Source organism: Fusarium poae, chromosome 1, assembly GCF_019609905.1.
Source record: "Fusarium poae strain DAOMC 252244 chromosome 1, whole genome shotgun sequence".
In the NCBI taxonomy this organism is placed as follows: Eukaryota; Fungi; Ascomycota; class Sordariomycetes; order Hypocreales; family Nectriaceae; genus Fusarium; species Fusarium poae.
In genome coordinates, this window is record NC_058399.1 from 1,915,509 (window position 1) to 1,935,333 (window position 19,825).

At 48.5% G+C, this 19,825-nt stretch overlaps 3 protein-coding genes across 3 annotated transcripts; 2 read left to right on the forward strand and 1 right to left on the reverse strand.

Annotated features, from left to right (window-relative positions):
• Nucleotides 1–672: 672 nt before the first annotated feature.
• Nucleotides 673–3,968, reverse strand: FPOAC1_000643 (uncharacterized protein; the record flags this gene model as incomplete). The annotated part of the gene is made up of 2 exons (XM_044845254.1): nucleotides 673–2,130; nucleotides 3,075–3,968. 2 exons carry the CDS (start codon nucleotides 3,966–3,968, stop codon nucleotides 673–675), a joined length of 2,352 nt encoding a protein of 783 aa, XP_044711170.1.
• Nucleotides 3,969–8,790: 4,822 nt separating this feature from the next.
• FPOAC1_000644 (uncharacterized protein) lies at nucleotides 8,791–12,000 on the forward strand (the record flags this gene model as incomplete). Its single annotated transcript, XM_044845255.1, has 8 exons — nucleotides 8,791–8,954; nucleotides 9,003–9,357; nucleotides 9,414–9,666; nucleotides 9,721–10,371; nucleotides 10,420–10,539; nucleotides 10,589–10,702; nucleotides 10,752–11,033; nucleotides 11,090–12,000. 8 exons carry the CDS (start codon nucleotides 8,791–8,793, stop codon nucleotides 11,998–12,000), a joined length of 2,850 nt encoding a protein of 949 aa, XP_044711171.1.
• A 3,483-nt stretch (nucleotides 12,001–15,483) lies between these two features.
• FPOAC1_000645 (uncharacterized protein) lies at nucleotides 15,484–19,105 on the forward strand (the record flags this gene model as incomplete). The annotated part of the gene is made up of 3 exons (XM_044845256.1): nucleotides 15,484–16,025; nucleotides 16,141–16,843; nucleotides 16,892–19,105. The coding sequence occupies 3 exons, from the start codon at nucleotides 15,484–15,486 to the stop codon at nucleotides 19,103–19,105; spliced, it is 3,459 nt and encodes a 1,152-aa protein (XP_044711172.1).
• Between the last annotated feature and the right edge of the window lie 720 nt (nucleotides 19,106–19,825).

Genomic DNA, 19,825 nt, shown 5'->3' on the forward strand with positions numbered 1-19,825 from the left:
TGTTTTACGAAAATGCACAGCTTACTTTTGGTGACATATGCCGGATGCACGGTAATCACATTTGCCGTGTGATATATCCTTGTTGGCTGCATGAAAAAAGGATGCAAGTGCTTGGGCATAACATGTGGTATTATGAAAAAGCAGACTGGGGGAGGAGGCGCACCACGTGTTGGACAGCTTGACTTGTCACAAAAATATGTATGATAGATAGGAATAACAGTTGACAGAATGAGCGTGAATAGAGCCATGTAGCCTATAGCTTGGCGACTGTCATATATGCACATTTTAATGAGTTTCAATAGCGTGACCAGTATCTGCTTTCAATTTACGCCATGCTTGCCAGCTGGCAGACTGCAACTATGGACAAAATCTATGTATGGGCTGGCGCTTGGTAGCAGCGAGCAGCCAGGGACACGATACAAACTCCCCAACTCCATCCAATGGATACCTAAGACTGTTGTTCTCAGGTGAAATGCCTGTATATATACTGAACCGTAGCAAGTTTGATGAAATGAAATGAAAGGTCTATAATAACGATTAAACATTGGGGTATTTCGTAGTGAGCAAATGTGACAAAAGGAATGCATGAAGCAGTATCGATCAGACATTGAAAACGGATGACTTTTCTTTTATAACAAATGCGTGGCTTCGATGCTTTAGTTTTGTGGCCATTCAAGATCGTTTGACTCGATTCCAAAGCCTTTTCACAGCACCGCTATCGTGTTCTTGGTGATCTTCCCACTGATCAAAAGCAGCAAGTTGCCTCTCTATGCTCTGTTTCGGGTTTCCACCACGAGAGTATAGGGCTGGACTCGGGACAGGTTCGTCACGGCTCGGGCCCCCGTGGCTGTTGCCCTGCTTCCAGCCATAGATCTGGTCCTCGCTTTGCCTAAGATCCGGTCTGGTCAAGGTCATGCGAAGCGTCATCTCTCGACTTGACATTGTATCCGGCATGTATTTGTCCATCTTGGAATGGGAAGAGTGTTCGATACTATTCCTCACAGATCGAACTTGATGTGCCCTGTCATATAATTGAGGTGTCTTTGGAGAATCAGGTTCGGCTGCTGAAGCGTCATCACTGTATTTGGATGATCGATCATCCTCCAGGAAGCTGCGCAACCTGTCTTGTTGATGAACCGTATTCTTGCCGAACACTCCCGTCTGAGGCCTCGACCCTCCGTCTTTGGAAAAGAACCCGAACTCGATAGCTTCGTCAAACTTTTGCGGTGATGCCAGACATTCTCGCAGTTTCTTCCGGGCCTCAGGGTCTTGATAGTGAGTTGCAGCAGGATCGATTGGGGATGCCAAGGGCGAAACCATACTCTGCCTGTTGGCAGATATTAACGACAATGTTCGAGCCCTCGACTTCTTACGGCCGTGGCCGAAAGGGCCGATAACGGAGCTGCGCGATACGGGGGGAGCAGCAGCAGAAGTCGGGGAAGGTAGAATTTCCTCTTGTGTAAGTCTGTCGCAGGCCATAGATGGCCTTCCGAATGGCAGCTTGTTGATAGATAAATGACGACGAAATGAAGGCCTTCGGCTCTTGTTGGGAACCGGTACCTCCTCGCGCAGGCCGATGTGATAGTCATCTAGATACAGACGAAGATCAAGTCCCTCTTCATCGTCCAGCCATCGGAAGCTATCGTAGAAAGAATCCGGTCTTGTCGTTTCTGAGCTTGATGCCGATTTATCATTTTGCCGTGGCAGCATGCTGGAGTACGACGATCGCCCACTGGATAACCTTGGGCTTGGGATTGGGGACTGCAACATGATATCTTGTGGATGCCACTCAATACCAGTCTTATCTGGCAGGTCCTCTGTGCTCTGACTTGGGGTTTTCTGTGATTGATAGGCGAATAGAAGCTCCTCGTCTGTGAGATGTCGGCGCTTTATCTTTTCGGGCAGATTGGCGTAGAATTGTTGGTCTGTAGAAGCAATACGTGGTCGATCCAAGTGGTGTAAAGAAGCATCCGAAGTAATAGGCCTTTCTTGGGGCTCGTAGCTTCTTCTAGGCCTTGGAAGTGATGACCAGGGTGTGAGGAGTTGATCCTGTCCGACGCTCCCGGATCGCTGATGTCGTCCCAAGTCAGGAGAGTGGGCCAATTGTGATCGCTCGATAGTTGAGAAGTACTGGAAAGGGAAGATATTTAGTATGAAGTAACAGAACTATGTGAAGGAACCAATATTGAAGCAAACAATAAATATAAGGCACATAAAACCATGAAAGGGACTCCCTAGTTCTTAAAGGTACGAGAGAGGGGCGAAACTGGAATCGGAATGGATATGCCTCAATTCAGGAACGAAGCGGTAGAGCTAGGGCAGTGAGCCGTCAACTAATGGCTCGTGGGGCACGACTCGAATGTGTCTTGGGGTGTATGACGCCTGGTGATTGTCGGGCGCACAAGCACGTTGATACATGGATCGTCCAGGAACTGCAAGTCCTGGGCGCCATCACAACGCCTCTTTGGGGGATGTGATTGCTGAGCGAAGGAGAGCTCAGCTTGGTACTGGGTCCTGCACAAGATACCGGGGGGGATCGGCCAATGGGTAAGCACTGAACCCACCGAGTGCGTGGAGCCGCCAGAACGGCCACCGCTCGCCAGGCTAGACAGGCAGGGCAAGGTCAAGGCTGTTGCGGTGGGACGGTGGGTTCTGTTGGCGATTACTGACGGTCCCCCGGCTCCTCAAGGTCCCCTGGGTTTCTGGTTTTTGGTGGTTGCAAGTGACCCTGGTAAGTCCAAAAAGGAGGATCCATCCATTTTAGACGCAGGTCGAATTCAACCTTGCCAAGTCATGATGATTCGGGGACGCTCTACCTGAGCCGGACTCCACGACTTAACCCATAGAAGAAGAGAACAGACACTTGTCGATGTGCAAAACTCTGTTCGTAGCGAAGAAAGGAGTGATGATTGCGGATTGGTATGGCAATGACAACGACAATCCGTTGACCGCATATCTAGCGGTTTAGACTTTCGCTTACTGCTCCCTTACCGTCGTAACGAGGAAGACCAGCAGAAACAAAACATGGAACACAACGGACGAGATCCGCAGACTAATGAGAGGTATGAACTTACTTTCCGCTGTATCGTCGGTGGGAGAGACTCAAATTCTTCCCTTGTGATCGTTGTTGAAGGTCGGTTATCTGGCGCCGGAGGTTGGAGATCAGAAGAGACCCTCGGGTGTTTGACAGAGTCGGAATTGGCACTTGGACTGCGTCGCCATTGAACAAGATGACTGCGTGAAGACGATGGACGTCGGTCCGACGTTGATAAGCCGTCGTCGGGGAAAAGACATTCGGTGTCAATCGCACTGAGGCGGTACTGTTGCGAATTATATCGTAGACTGTCACGACCAGGCCGTGCATCTGGCGGGACACGCAACCCGATCTGCTCCTTCCCGGGCCGCGCAGGCGGTGGGTAAGGCTCGAAGCCATTGTCCATCGTGGTAGTCGTCATAGCGGTGGTCGCAATGCTCATAGGACGTGATGGCAGCAAAAAGCTAAGATCACCGAGGCCTTGATCCTGATCCTGATCCTGATCCTGATCAACATGATATGTGAAGTCGCTAGTGTCGGGCTTTGTGGGAACACGGCGTTGGCGTTGCGGCTGCAGTGGTGGCTTTTGGCGCTCTAGTTGGGAATGCATGTTTTGGATATCGTATGCATGCGCATGCGAAGATTCTGCATGTATGCGGCCCTTTGTGTGATTTGGCTGATTTGTGTAATGATGTAGAGGTCTGGGATGAAGACGATGAGATAAACTTTCAGGACAAGAATCGAGGGTCTCGCTGTCGAGAAAGCTCATAATATCATCCAGGGCGCCTGGACCCTGATTGAAGAGACTACTGCTATCTCTCATGCTCATGCTATTACTGTCAATAGACTCCGTTGGCGTGCCCGGATTCGGCCAGTAACCGTCGCTCGACCGAAGCCTTGAGTCCAACGCTGCGAGCCCATCACCCTGGCCCATGACGAAGTCAGGTCGTGGGTATTATTGGGTTACAACAGGAAATGCAGCAGGGTTGTCGCAATGTCGACAGGGAGTGGTGATGAGACGACAGGATTCAGAGTAGACTAGTCAACGTTGATCATGGGATGAACTGGAAAGGAACGGCGATGCAAGGTCCACTGCTGTCAAGTTGGCCCCCCGCAGGCCACTCCCTCGGTCGCCCTGGTCTCAATGGAAGTTCGATAGATAGGTAGGTAGCAGTCGGTTGAGCGATCGGATGTGGTTGATGGCAGGCTGGTGAAAGTGAAGAAAAGTGCGGGTTCGATGAGTCGGTTCGAGTCGGTAAATCGTGGGGAAGCTTGAAGAAAAGATATTAATACTTCGCGTACTTTTTTTCACTCGAAATTATTCAATGGCTTGAATAGGTCATCGTCATAGGTGATTGCAGTTCCCGAAGTCGTCGCCAAATCGTCGTCAAGTGCCGTAAAACTAAGACTGATGATGGGGCGGGCACGATATGATAGCTCAGGTACTTCTGAGCACTACCTGACGTTACCAACTCTGCAGCAGTAGAGAGTCCCTCTACCAGATGGGAACCAAGCCAAGCCCAGCTAATAGGAAATAAGGTAACAACAAGTTGGAAGCGAGAGCGCGGCGTCAAATTCAATCCTGTTCGGGACCTCGTCTTTACCAATCACTCGAAAGGTCCGTCGGGCAGAATAAGCTTCCGACAGCGATTGAGCGTTGAGGCGTGAGGCTTGAGGGTACTTGTCCGAGGGTTAGAGTAGAAACGACCGAGAAACAATTGACAATCGACGATTATTTGATGGCGCTTTTGATGGCGTTGAAAAATCCAAGCTAGTACCTGAAGTTTGCATATGATACGACAGAAAAAGACAACAAAAGAGGAAAGACAACGAAAATCAACAAGAGAGAGAGAAAGGAGACAACTGTCTGCTCCGTCCAGATACCAACCTGGTTTTAATTGAGTACTAGAGGTACACAGGCAAGATGAGTAGGGATACCTAACTAATTAATAAACTTGGTGCATTACCCCATCTCCATAGATAATATAATACCCAGACAGTAACAATTATTAGAAGCTCAGTCCAAGTGTCCCGCCGCGCCGTGCCGTGTCCTGCGCTGTGCTGTGCTGTCCTCCTCTTTGTGGGCGCAAGTTCGGCATCACTCCAGATTTGTATAATAGTGCAAGGATGACACGAACATGTTTTTACTTGAGAATCACGGCGGTGCTTCAGAATATGTCGATGGCCGTTCTGGCCATCCCATTTCATCCTATCAGCCTTCGACCCTCGATCCCTGCAAGCATCATTTTAATACGGTATTCTAGAAATAACTCGGTACAATTGCCAACTCCTGGGTAATAACTGAGTATATGTGTATACCATCAACGCATTTAGGCCGATATTCACCGTTTTTGCAACCTTCCCACAGTCGAGTTGCAGTCGCCAATTGTGTCAGTTGGCGCATTCATGTTTGCTGTTCAACGCCAACTCTGTTTAGCTTATAAGCTAGCAATGCAACCGGAATCCCAAGGTCCCGGGCAGACATTCGTTAGGCCCGAAACTACTGCACTGCACGGTACCTGACTGGGTGTGAAGATGCTGACCGATCTAACTAAACCCAGCCCAGGCATCCGTACATCTGTGGACGTTGAGCTAGGTATCACCATAACCATAGTCCGGCTTCTGGGTGGCTGTCCACTGTAACGAGCCCCCCCGACTCTTGTGGTTTAGTCCAGTTTGGGTTTAGCTGATAACAGCGCTACGGGACCAATGCACGACCGTAACCGTTACTCCAAAGGCTTAAAACAAAAACCCGCAATTCATCGGACCTTACTCTTGTCACATCCATCCACAAGTGAACGAACAGCACACAACAACAGCAATGATGTAGCAGTACGCGGGAGGATCATATATGCATACATACCTACCTGAAGCGCTCTAAAAAAGCAAACATGCGCAGATCCACGTTCCCTGCAACACGGGAGGAAAACGTGTCGCTCACTACGGCCCAATTTTTCGACGCGCACAATGCAACGCAACGCAACGCAACGCAAACCAAAGTATCGCACAAAGCATTACACCAGTTGTCATATCATTTGAGAATTATTGTCTGTGTCTCTTTATCTCAATGACAAGGTTGCCACGTCAAGTTGGTCAATGTGATAAGAAATCCGTCAATAAAACCTTGAGACTGATTAATTAACCAACAACATATATCCTAGCTTGACCAGACTCCGTCTTTCTGGTATCGATTATCAAAGCTTCTGCCCTAGCCTATTTCCAGCTTGCATGTCGCCTGTCAAATATCATCGTCACCTCCACAAGAGACTTTTTAGTAGATTGGCAACCTCAAAACTAAAGTCACAAGGCACTGCTGATGCCCATCACTACCATACTTCAACTAGTCTGTCCCTTTCTGTTGCAATTGTCAGATTTGCATGCAACGCTATCATGATGCAGGGGGTACAGACTGCTAATCTGACAAGCAGGGATTTATTGCCATTCAAATCTGTTTAAGCGACATGCTTCCATCCACCACAGAACTGCCAATGCCAAGACCCTTGAATCACCTAAATATCACAGCACAGTTTTGCCGCCGGCCAACGTATCTCTTTGAGGGATCTGACCCGAGCTCGTAGCATTTGTTCTGAAGATCTTCGGGGAGCCCGCCGAACTAAGTGGACGATGGCAGGCTGGTTAGACCAATCTGGACATCATCATTCAGCCCAACGTCAACTTCAACATCAAACGATGCAAACTCCTGCAACACGCATATACTGTGCCGCAGCAATGCCTGGCGTTGGAGAACATCAAAGATCAATGACAGTGTGTCCTCTATATCATCATCTTGGTTAATATGTACCTACCTGGTGGTGTTCGTAAGCCTCACGAACCGGTATTGTTGGATCCGCTCTAATAACTCGGCAATTCAAACCCCGAGCATATTACAACAGCCATGCAATCTCACGCAGTGATTACCATGAGGCAAACGTAGCTGGCCGTGCAAGCTTTCCGACTTCACGTTGCCACAGGTGGTACAGCCATGTTTACATAGATAGCATGCAGTTACAACCCAAGAGCCCCAGTGCAACACTCGCAGGGCATTTATACGAAGTACAGCGGGTAATACGATTCATGTGTATTGTAAGCGTCATCGTGGTTCCAATTCTAGGGATCTTGATACGAACTTGTCGAACTCTATTGTGTTTGATACCTTAAAGGTTCGGGTTCTGACGAGTAGTTATCAGACATGTTTGAGTATGATAGGAATATAGAAGTCTGGCTTTCAAGTCAGGGCCTCTCGTGGTGGCTATCAATTACAGAAAAGGCTGCGTCTGTGTAAGTCAGTGTAACTGATGTTCTCTGCATGTTATATTTTTGGTCTAAACAAGTGCCTCATTGCGATCGGTTGTAAGTCATGGTCCACTTACTTTATGACATGAACATGATGATATATCCCTTTTCAACTGCGTTGGTTCTGCACAAGGACGAAACGTTTGCCTTTGACACTCGATATGCACTGCCGAGTGTCACTTTTCGGCAACATCATCGGCCCAAGTGCGGATTGCGCGGCTTTGTTGATTTAGAAAACGCATACTCAGCCCGATCACGGATCAATATCCACATGAGTACTAGAAAGACGATGCGGTGTAATAAATATGGAGATGAAGCTATCATCGATGGATATCGTATGCAGTCTAGTTGTACAGATACATATACCTGAAACTGTTTGGCCGAGTGTGGATCACGGCAGGAGGGGAGAAGCACAGACGATGCGGGCTTCAAAGTTTGCTTCCAGACGCCCTAATACGTATTCCGTAGCACATTCGTGCATCTTATGGGGAAGTATATGCTAGATCTATTGTACACGTGCTTTTAAAGGTCGGTGGAAGAATGGCTGGTGTGAGGACCAACTATGGTCCCTTGCCAAGGCGCTCAGCAAATCAACAAACTATAGCTAAAACAGGCAACTCCTTGGATGCCAAAGTGAGGGCAGGGTCCAGCTTTTAGACTAGCACGATTGTGTGATGTGGGAGGAACAAGTCAGTAGCATTCAGACTGAGTCGTGTAGTGAGCACCAGCAGACCCCAGAGCGCAATTCTAGGTACCTATCCGAGGGCCCAGATTCAACAACGACCTATTGATACTGTGTTCTTAAGTGTTCTGTCTAGGCTCGGATTCAGGTGAGGTAGTGCAAGGGTTTTACAGGACCATTTCTTGGCCAAAACAGTGAACCTGCAGAGAGAATAAGGGCTTTGTTCGACGTCCATTCTAGAGTATCTGGACTGAGCGACGGTCTGCGGGCAAGCTACATCCGATTGCGGAGTCCAAGTGCAAAGTGGTTTTGGCCTCAATTTCCAACCAGCATGCGCTCATTGATAATCGATAGGCAGGTAAATAACTAAACGATATAACGGTTGATGTTGAATTTGACATTCGACAAAAACACGTGAAGGAGAGACGCGACATGTCGTTCATTGGATCCAAGCTCGCATCCACTTTAGGAGCTTGTTCAACCAATAAGAGACGTCATAGCACGACACCTCTTGATTCAGCCTCGAGGAGTCTTCAGCCTTTCTCACCAACCTAGAAACCCGTTCAACCTCAAGAAGAAGCAGAAGCTCGTTCATACCCTATCGCATTAAACTTTACCACGCTGTAACCTAATTATTTGTATCACTGAATCATGCTCAATCCCCGCTATTTTGATTGATTAGACGTTTGGTTCTGCCGTTTACTCTTCCACTTCTACTGTTATTCTTGATACCCCAGTCCAGTCAGTACCTTAGTACACTCCTCCCATGACATCGGAAAAGATGCCGCTCATGCTGGACAATCCCATGCCAGTGGATCTCAATGACGTTGATGACCTTTTCGGCGATGCTGTCGGTGTCGGTGTCGGTCTTTCTCTGCCGGAGCGGGCACAAAGCAAACAGCTTCAGCAACGGATGGACGACATTAGGATTCGAGGGTGTTGCCAGTATGAATACCCTAACTCACTTACTACCAAACGACTAACACGCAATAGAGCGGTAGCGTGGTCAAGGACAGGCACAATCGCCAACATCACCTCCGATGGTCAAAATGTCGAACTTCGTTACCTACGACGTTCTCCAGATGATGGTTCTTGGGACCTGAGTGACCCTACCACTTGTCCTTTTGTCAATGGTACTCCGGCAGTCCCCATTGTTCACTTGACATGGGCTGGCACGAGTACTCCAGACCTGGCTGTAATTGATGCAGCCGGTCGTGTCACTATCGTTAGCTTCTCCATCTCTCTCAACCATCCCTTTGTCCAAAGAAAATGGGACGCTGATCCGATTGATGATGTCCATGCCATCGTCGGTGCTTATTGGCTCACAGTTGCTCCTTCAAATCAACAGGTATGTCTATCTGACTTTTTTTGCCTTGAATCATTTCTTAACCGTGACATGAATAGTCCTACAATATCATGTATGGGCCGGCCAACAAACAGACCAACGGATATACTTATGAAAGCTCATTCGTTCACCATGGAGGACCATCTCATCCCAGCCCGGCCAAGAGCGCTCTGTTGACAATCACTACGCATGGTGTTCTCAGGATGTTCTGGTCACAAAACAACAGTCGAGTTGAAGAGACAACTATCGAACTCGAAAGTATAAGCGCTTCTGATGAACTCATCACACATGCCGCTTTCACGTCTGAAAAGAGTAAGTCTATCTGATTCCCAGCTTGTCCCAACTGTTGTCATTAACAATTAGTAGAATATTTACTCCTTGCACTTGCAACAACTTCAAAACAATTGAGACTCGTCAAGATCGAGATCCATTGGGGTCAAGCATCTCAAACGGACAAAGTCCCAGGGAGACCTGCAGGAAACCTGAGCCCGTCTTTGGTGGAGAAACACTTGGCTACTACAAACTGGCTCCAGGGTGGCCCTAATGATTCGAGTATTGACACATCAATGATCGAGCTCTCCCATCTAGAGGTTCTTCCCTCTATCTTGGATAATACTGGCAAGAATCCCACGTCACCTATGGTCATCACAGTCAAGTCGCGGACCCCTAGTGAGGGATCTTACCAGGCTGCACAAAGTGTTCTCGACCGTTGGGAGGTTGTTGAGCAACGGCAGAATTTATCGTCAGCTTGGGAGCAGCTTGGGAGCCGACGAAATAGCATTTCCTCGGAACTGCCTCCTGTCACGCAACTGCGCAAGGTTGCACCTATCGCATCCAACAAAATTGTCGTTGCGTTCCACACTCTCACTTTCGGCAAGATCTTGGTGCTCGCTTTCGCAGACGGCACGGTAGAGTACCGTGATCGACTAACCTTTGACGAAATATACACAAATCAGGAATTGAATAAGATCATGAACCTTCGACAAGTTGGCTGGACATTTACAGACGAAGGGCCATGTAAGTCGCCCGCCTAATCCCTATAGTCATAGCTAACAGTATTCACAGGTCAACAAATCGCTTTCTCGCCCACATATTGCTCGATGGTGCAAATGGGCGAAGACGGCAAAATCAAATGGACTAAGCTGCACTACCTTCATGGTGATATTGGAAATTCGATGCAAGACGGTATGTCCATTCATACATATGATTACCAACACACCTAACCCAGTCACAGCCAGTTATGCTGGTAGTATTGCTGCGCTATGCGTCACTGCTGCGCCAGCCATGTTTCACCAGAATAATTACGACGATATACTTGCCATTGTGAGGCCGTATACAATAAAAAAGAGTGTGTATTTATTCCAGTCATCGCTATGTATATCACTAACACAACGCAGGGTTTGTCCAAGACTGGGTCACCGAGCTTATTAGGATCCTTAAAATTCAGATCGACTACTCAGAAGACACACATCACGATTCCCTTGTTCGAAATGGCTCTCTACAGTACTGCCTCAGTATCATGAACGCACTTGGATTCCGCGGAGATTGCAGCCCCCGGTCCTTCCTGGGCAAATTCTCCATGCTCTTTCTGAACGTCCGGAACGTGGTCGTTCTTATCACTATTGCCAGCAACACGCCTGTTACGGTCAGAGAAAAGCTCAGTCCTTTGGACGAACCTGGTAAGTTATAGCGGACACGGTACGCAGATTACTGGCAGCTGCTAACACAAATACAGAGGTCATGGCGACGCTTGTTGGCTGTGCAAAGTGGGCACTTGATTTGATCGCCTGGCTCATGGACTCTCTCTTTGAGCTTATGAACGACAGCCATTTTCAATCACTATTGACTCGGGAGCGCTTCCATGAGGTGGCTTCTTATCTCCAAGAGAAGAATAACGTTGCTCTTCATTTCTTAATGAGCTCATCCAGTCGAGGATTCCTTTCAGCAGTCTGCCGAAGGCTGACACACTTGGAAGGATTGAGTGGCCGGGCCATCGAGTTCTACAGGAGGCAATCAGCTGTTGTCGAGGGTGCTTCGGGAGGCAGGGCGGCCCCTCAGCTACAACAGGCATATCAAGCAATGCAGCAGGTGACATCTTCCGCACTTGTCAAGGTTTCCGAGGTTGAAACGCTCCTCACCGAGCTCAGCACGGAGATACGGCAAGCCTACCAGATTTTCTTGCCAAACTTTGTCAAGAGTCAGCAGAACGCACCGCAGGGAAAGCAAATCGATTTGGCGGTCAAGTCGACCCGTTCGCAGATAGAACTCTCCATGCTTCTGTCAGGATCACCCCCTTCGGCGTTTATCCAGATTATCAAGAAGTTCTTCGCCACAGACCTTCCGTCGTTTCGAAACGCTGTAGATCCGGGCCGACTATTCTTTGCAAATTACGATCTTCTCGAGGTCCAGGATGACGAACACAGCTTGGCAGCGAAGAAAGCACGGGGCATGCTTTATGTCGATGTATTCAAGCGGATGCAGATCAGACCCTCCCCCAACAAACAGTGGAGGCGCTGCTCGAGGTGCACTGCTGTGATGGAGGATATCTTTGGAAGTAGACCTGGGTTTACGTTTGTCCTGGCACAGCAGCGCAAATGTTCTTGTGGAGGGCAATGGACATTGCTTCCCAAGGGGACCGTTGCGTGAGTCAATTATGGATAAAAGGCGTTTATATTGGTTGCAGAAACTGGTGCATGGTGTTGCTGAAATGGAAGTATATCACGAAATAGTCTCATAATACAGAAGCTTAGGAATACGCATAGTTCACTTTTTTGGTAGGCCACTACAATATCGTGCTTTTTTCTCCTTTCACAGCAATGTATTAACTAGTATATTCCTTCTGGTGTATCTCAATGAGTGATTAGTAGTGTTGGCTCAACTCTCTATCTGATGATCATCATGCCTACCTTCATTGAAGGTCTGTTTCAGCACACATCTTCGCTGGTATTCCAGGTTGCTGGTACCTGTCACCTGCCACCTACTGGTGCGTGTCCCTGATCGAGGGTCTCGGCTAGTGTTCTCGACAGCAACTTTCTGCATAGCCATGTCTTACTAACCAGGGGCAACACATGGTTGTCATTGTGCCACCCCAACCCTAACAGCCTCCAGACTAAAACTCAGTCTCCGATACGAGAACCGTTTCTGAAGTCATCTGACAAACTAGCATTAGACCACCTTGCGTTAACCAAGTTCGTCGTGCCCTCGTATGTCGTGCATTGAAAACATGACACGATTCATGGCCAACGCGAAACGAATACCCTATAACAGCCCGACTGTATCAAGCATCGACTACTTGTTTTCAGAGAGAGGCAGCCTGTCAGCCCCCCATACCCCATGGGAAATTAGGATGTGATGGTGCCAGACTTGGTTTGGAGCAGTCGTCACAACAGCAACGATAGCGCCTCATTAGCTGATGTGATAAAAAGGAGTGTATTTAAGAAAGATCGATCTGCAATCAACAACTGGTACCGTCACAACTCCAAGCGCCACCTAATTTCGAGTCAGTGGGGGTTATCCAAGGTCGGTAGTTACATCTGCTGTCCTTTCAAGCACGTTTTCAATGTGCCATTGTGTGATAAAGCTGAAGCGTTACAGTGATTGTGTAAGAACTGTAAAGATCTGCGGTTCATGGTATTACCACTTGGACTGGATGTGAACGTTTCAGGACAAGTCTGCTGTTCAAGGTAACTTGGCTTGGTCTTGAGTTGCCAGGCACAAGCACAGATACCCTGTACTAAAATGTACCCCTGTCGTGATGATGTGCATCTTTATTAGACCAAGTGACTACAATGCTTGGCTTTCAATAGTGTTGGATAATTTGTGATCCATCTGTATGATAACGACAGTAGGCCAGGTCTTCCATCTTTGTATACATTACCATGAGAACAAATAATCATTCATCGCTAGAATCATTTACAATATCATCATCGGCTGTGTCATCCTCGACTGCCGATGACCCTGCCTGTCACGACAATAGAGTTCGAGCCAGTCGTGATCCGGATCTAAGGGAAGACCCTGAAAACGGACAGAGAATAGGTGTGTAACAAGGGACACCCTGCGATTCGAATCCGTTGTAACACTTGGACATTATCATCAGTCCACGAGATTTCAGCCTGTTGTTTTAGTGAACATGTTAAACAAGAGCCAAAGATGGAATCTCCTTTTAACAGGGCGCTTACTGAGAATTTAGTGCCCTCATCGCCAGTCATTCATAGAAAGCACAATCATTAAAGCTGTATAAAAAGAAACGGAGCTAGTCTGGAGTTGATACTTAATTATTAGATCATTCATGAATATTTGCTAGGCGCTAAACGCAACCAGTTGTGACCCATTTTGTTTGGTACTCTATAGCTCATTTGATACTCTTTAGCACCTCATTCGCTAAACTAGGGGCGCTACTTGAACCCCTGGATCATGAGGCGGTTGAGCTGAATGTGTTGCCGGAGAAATCAATGTTGTCCTGGCATCATACTCTGTCTGTACTGTATATACCTAGGTACCTATACAAGACGGACTATTAATGGCAGTGGTACTTTTAGACACGGAGAATTTAAACTTGTGCATGGTAGAAAAAAAAGAAATAAGAAAAAGAAGAAGAAAAAAAAAAAAGAGTTTCCATCGTTTAACGTGCGGTTACACGCATATGCACAGAATCGTGGAAACGTTTCGATAGCCGCCGCCTTAATCTAACGGTAACACAATTTTCCGCCTCGCATCAGCTTTATTTTTCTAAAAAGAGGACGGCATGTGACTCGAAGAGGCCAAGGACATGCTTGAAATTCCAAATTTGGCATTATACCCTTGCGCCTGCCTTGTTCACATCTCGGCCTTTGAACGACAATGAGCAATTGAGCTACCTGAGGCATTGGTCACATATCGATCCATGACAAGATCGTTTCTCTCGTCCCATCTGGCCAACGAGACGAGATGAAGATATAGGGGACTTTTATGAGTCTAATTGAACGTGTCTATGCGCACTTGGAAAGGAGAAGAGTGATCTTCAAGACTTGGAAGGTGGTATCATGATTTGTGCCATAATCATCCACTATGAACCTAGGTAGGATTATAAAGCCTGAAATGGATTGAATGCCGTACCGCTCTTTGCGCGGCGCATGTAATTGGATCTTGTATCACCTCTAATATCAAGGTAGTACAGGCCGCTTCCCCCTGAAGGCTTTGTTATAGTAGCGCCTAGAAAAGGGCGCTAGTGCAGGTACTTTACGGCAAATCCCCCCCAATGGATCCCTTCCGTTGGTCACCACCTTCACCAGAACACCCTGGTTGTTTAATTGCAATTGGTTAGGCGATTAACCTTTCAGGTACAGAAATGCTTTGACTGGTTCATTGAGCGGCTATTAACTGTTGGGTTTTATTTCCCTTTGTTTTCCCATGATCCAATGCCATGCGAGTGTGTGATCTTGGAAAGTCAGCTCTAATATCAAGCCTCACCATTCCTTTTGAACCCTCACATGAGATTGGGAGATGCAGTTTGCCCCTCACATAATGATCGATCGGCCTTACAAAGTAAACTTACCTACGACCTTGCGGGGGTTTAGTGCAGGGGTACCTTCGTCATCATCGAATCGAATCCATGCCCCTTTTCCTAAACTAATTCGAGCTAAGCTTAGATCAAATGAAAACATTATTGGACCCCTGACCTTACAATCAACCGCCTAGACTACCTAAACTACTATCGTGCATAGTACCCAGCCATCGCTCCAAGCTCCTGTTCCCTTCGCTTCGTTCCTCTCCCAGGGGCCAAATTTCTCTTCTTTCCCTTCCCTCACCCGTTGCTGATGATTGACCGACGCGCCTTATTCCGGTGATAAGACACCATCTACCTACCAACTGTACAGATTATACCACTTGTACAAAGTACTACCTGTAACTTATACCTGGCTTACTGGTGTGTCTGCGTCTGTGTCTGCGTCTGTGTTGCGTCGTGTCGTGCGACACACACCCTCTTCCGTTACAACCTCACCCCCACTCCTCACGCCTCTCTACCGTTCTCTCACTTCGCCCGCTCCTCTTACCGCCGTCCAAGACCAAGACTTGCTGTAAAGCGTCCTTTTGGTCCTGTGCTGTGCTTCGTAGCCTACTGGCGAGGACCGGTCGGTATATCTTCCAAATATGGAACCCGCCCTGGCTGCTTCCGCTCCGGGGTCTGGAGTAACGGAGCCTTCTGCATCTTCTGATACTCGTTCTGATACCAAGACACCTCCTGGCGCATCTGCAACTTCTGCTGCTGCAACCTCAACCTCTTATTACCCTGTCGATAATAACGCCGACTCTCGTCCGTCCTCTTCAGCATCGAGCCATTCGTTTCAACTCCAAAAACAATCAAACGTACCCGCTCCCGGTCCGCCATCTCCAGCAACTCTCGCTCGATCTCAGACGGCCGACGTCCTGCCCGGCTCGTCCTCCGTCCCCGGCCCCGACTCTGTCACCTCGCCTTCTGGTTCTGTTCAATCTTCTGGAGGCTTCATCAAGCGCAAGCCTCTCTCCTCGTCGGCATCGGCGATTGCTCTGCGCTTCTCGTCATCAGGATCACCTGTGCCGTCGCCCATTGACTTGCCATTGCCGAGCCAAAGGTTCTCTAGACCTGAACTTATCGACAGTCCTACCTTCTACGAATTTTCTTCCGCTTCTCGCAACGGGCCGCAAACCGCCCAGTGAGTTCTGCCCTCAACCATATTCTTTGTTTCTTTGTCGTCATGTCTCATATGCCCAACTTGTCTCCCCGGGTTTCCCTTGCAGATAGCGTTGCTGACCCGAATTCCTCTCTAGAGCTCCCGACGTCAACCTGGCGTCCCTTGCCGCGACAACCCCTGGAACACAGAACATTCCTGGACACAGCCCTACTGCCTCCAGCTCTGACTTCTCAGATGTCCTGGATGGGTATGACGATTTGATATCCGAATCTAAATCAGAATCTGGACCAGACGTTACCCGTGAGACTATCCTTGATGGGAGTGACACAGAAAACGATAACGACGAAAACGAAGACAAGAAAACCAAAAATATTGATTCGAGGGACAAAGAAATTGCCATTGTTCCCAACCCCGCTGAGCCAACACAGCCAAAAGACCACTCTGAAGTTGATGCTCAAAGAGCTCAATCGCCTTCATCCGATAATACTATATCACACCCGAAACTGGCCCCCGCTCCCATGTTTGTTCCAAAGCCAGCACCGCCCCATCTCAAGCTCGACAAGGTCACAATTGACGTTGCGAACTACGACTCATCACCGGATGATCCCCATTCACCATCGGGCCAAAATACACCATCGCCCCAGCTCAACAAACCTTTGCCCAAGTCGCCAGGCCAGAACTCACCGTTTGCTTCTCTCTTCAACTGGGCAGCGCCCTCACCTTCACCTTCTGCGACGGAATTTTCGTCCGCATATTCGCCGTTATCTCCTTCAAAGTACGGCGCAGCCAATGATACGGTTAGCAACCCTCAACCTGTCGATCAAGAATATGCCGCCAGTGTAACGGATATCTTGACCTATCGTAACTCATACTCATTGGTTCTACAGTCCCCCGCTTACGCACAAATTGACGAAATGGAAGACGAACTGAAAGCCATCAGCGCCGAGCTGGCAAGCTCCATTCGGCGCGAAATGGACCTGGAAGACCTGGTAGACCGGCTCCAGGAACAGATAAACAACCCTCAGGCCCCTGGTAAGAGGTCAAGCGATTACTACTCCGACTCGGGTTACAGCTCGGCAAAGTTGAGCGAGGCCGAGCCGAGTCGAGAGGAACTTGAAAAGGTTCAAAGGAGGTCTGAACAAGAGAAGGCTTCGATCAGATTAGAACTCACAAACAAACTCCAAGATGAGAGGGGGAGAAGAAAAGAGCTTGATCAGCAGATCAAGTCGCTTGCTGAAAAGGCGTCGCAAGTTGACCTTGCCCAAATGAACAACCAAGACGCTAGCGGACGATTAAAGGATCTTGAGACCACCTGCGGCGACCTCAGGAGGCGATTGTCGGAGGAGCGTGTTGTCAAGAACAACTTTGAGGACCTCATCAACGCTATCCGAGGAGAGCTTCACGAGGCCACCAGCGAGCGAGACAACCTCCGCGACGAGGTTGTTCCTCAGCTAAGGGCTCGTGTCGAGGGCCTTGAGATTGAGGCTGCTGAATACTCCAACTTGACCTATGAGTCTTCAAAAATGCAGCAGGAGCTTCACATGCTGAGGAAGGAATACGACGTGCTGCGAAGCGGATCAAGACCTGGTTCCCCTACGCCGTCGCTCAATAACACTCGCATGTCTCGTGCCATGTCTGGTGGCTTCGGTGGCGGTCTTGCCAGATCCAACTCGGTCGCCACTGGCTCGTTCCGTGGCCAGCGTCCTTCAGGCCTGTCCAGATCTAACAGTGTTAAAAACGTGCAGACCGAGTCCAGAGAAGCACTTTCGGAGAGATTAAAGGATGTCGAGGCTCAGAGAGATGCCCTCCACAGCGCCCTGAAGAACCTTCTCGACCGTCAGGAGTTCCAAAACCGCGAAAACGAGAAGAAGATTAGAATGTTGCAGAACGAGCGGGAGAGGCTCCTTTCAGCAAACCCACGCAAGGCCGGCTTCGAACGAGAAATATCTAACCTTCGTACTGAGATCAATGTTTTGCGTCGCCGAGCTGAAGATGCCCTTGAGCAGAAGTGGCAGGTGGAAAGCGGCCTTGGTGGTCTCAAAATGGATCTGGACAAGGCAGAGCAGGAAATTGCCCTACTTCGCGCTCTCTTGGAGGAGAAGGATATCCTTATCCCCCCCTCCTTCGCCCGTTCAAGTGGCTCAAGCACTGGCAGCAACTCATTCGGTAGCACACCAGTAACATCCGAGTCGCTTGCAAAGGCATACGACCAATTGAAGGCCGCCTATGCCGAATCACTTGAAAGAATCAAGGAACTCGAGAACGAGACCGGTGCGGATGAGAAGACCCAGCTTGCTGTCGAGCGTCTCGAGCACACTCTTTCCATTGCAGTCTCTGAGCGCGATGCCGCCAAGTTTGAAATTGACAGCCTCAGAAATCAGTACGAGACGACGAGCGAACTTGAGACCAAGGGTATCGAGAGTGAACGTGCTCTTGCCGATGAGCTCAACGACTCGGCCCGTCGGGTTGGAGAGCTCGCCTCTCAAGTCCAGCAGCAGCTTGCAGCTAATGCACAGCTCCGGGAGCGCCTCTCCAACGCTGTTATTCGAGGCGACAACGATCGCAAGAGCAACTCGGACCGCATTGCTGCCCTTCAAGTTAGCCTCAAGTCCATGGAGGAGAAGCTTATTGCTGCCCAAACAGCATCTGAAGATCGAGTTAACCGTCATGAGGAAGAGATTACTGCTATCCGCGACGCCCATAATGCTCAGCTCCAGCGCATGAGCAACAATGCCAGCTTCTATGGCCCTCGTTCTCCCAGTTTCCAGGCCAACCGCAAGCCATCACTGCTCAGCCCGATCTCGCCTCGATTCCCCGGGTCGCTCCGGTCCCCACGCTTGAGCGAGAAGTCCTTCGAGGAAGCTGCGCAGATGGAGGCACTCCGTCAGCGAGTGACTGAGCTGGAAAAGGCGCTCGAGGATGCCGAGAAGGATATGCAAGACGTCATTGCCAGAATGAGCACAGCTCAGATTGAGGTACTCACCCTTCAAGATGAGCGAGAGGCTGCTGTTCGTGAAACACGACGCCTTCAAAAACTCCTTGAGGAAGAGCGAGTTAAGTCTTTTGAGGACAGATTCAGGACGCTCAGTGGCAACGTCTAAAAGAGAAGGATTGAAGGAAAATAACAGCAAGACCACATTAATTGGAGTATTATGATGGGAGTACCTTTTACAGTTGGTGCTCGTAATGCATTTAGCGACCCGGAGTTGTTGCTTTTTACCTATTATCATTGTTCAGTAATGATTATCAGCAGCCAGAACGGCTGCGCACTTTCTACTCGGCTTTTTATCGAGTCTTGGAGTACTATTTTGGGTACTTATTCTGGTGGTAGTATCACCGCGTCTTACATACATACGCGTGCATTGGAAAAAGGAGCATTTGGGAAAGGATTTTTGGACACCTGGTTTACACCAAACACGATCCACAAAAGGGACGTGGTTTGTCAAGTATATGTAATGTTTTGTATTCTTGTTTGGCTATTGGTGAGGGATCGCGTGCCCGTTTGTATCATATAAGGATAGAAGGCCAGACAAGAAACTGTCTACAGCACAGTAATAAATGCTTCAACACATCCTCTCGAGTTATTCTCTTAGACTAGGGTAATTAGTGAATCATCCAAGAGTTACTTAAAGTCAAAGTACAAAAATTAGGCATTATTGCATAAACTCAAGTGTTTACATCTGTCAGACAATTATCCTACTAATTAATGGCTGAATATAAAATGTTGGAAACTACACAATAGGTATGACGCACCTTGATCAATCGTTTGTTGCGCTCATGTGATGGATGTTAAGTACAGTTGGCAGGTGGAACTAAGCCAA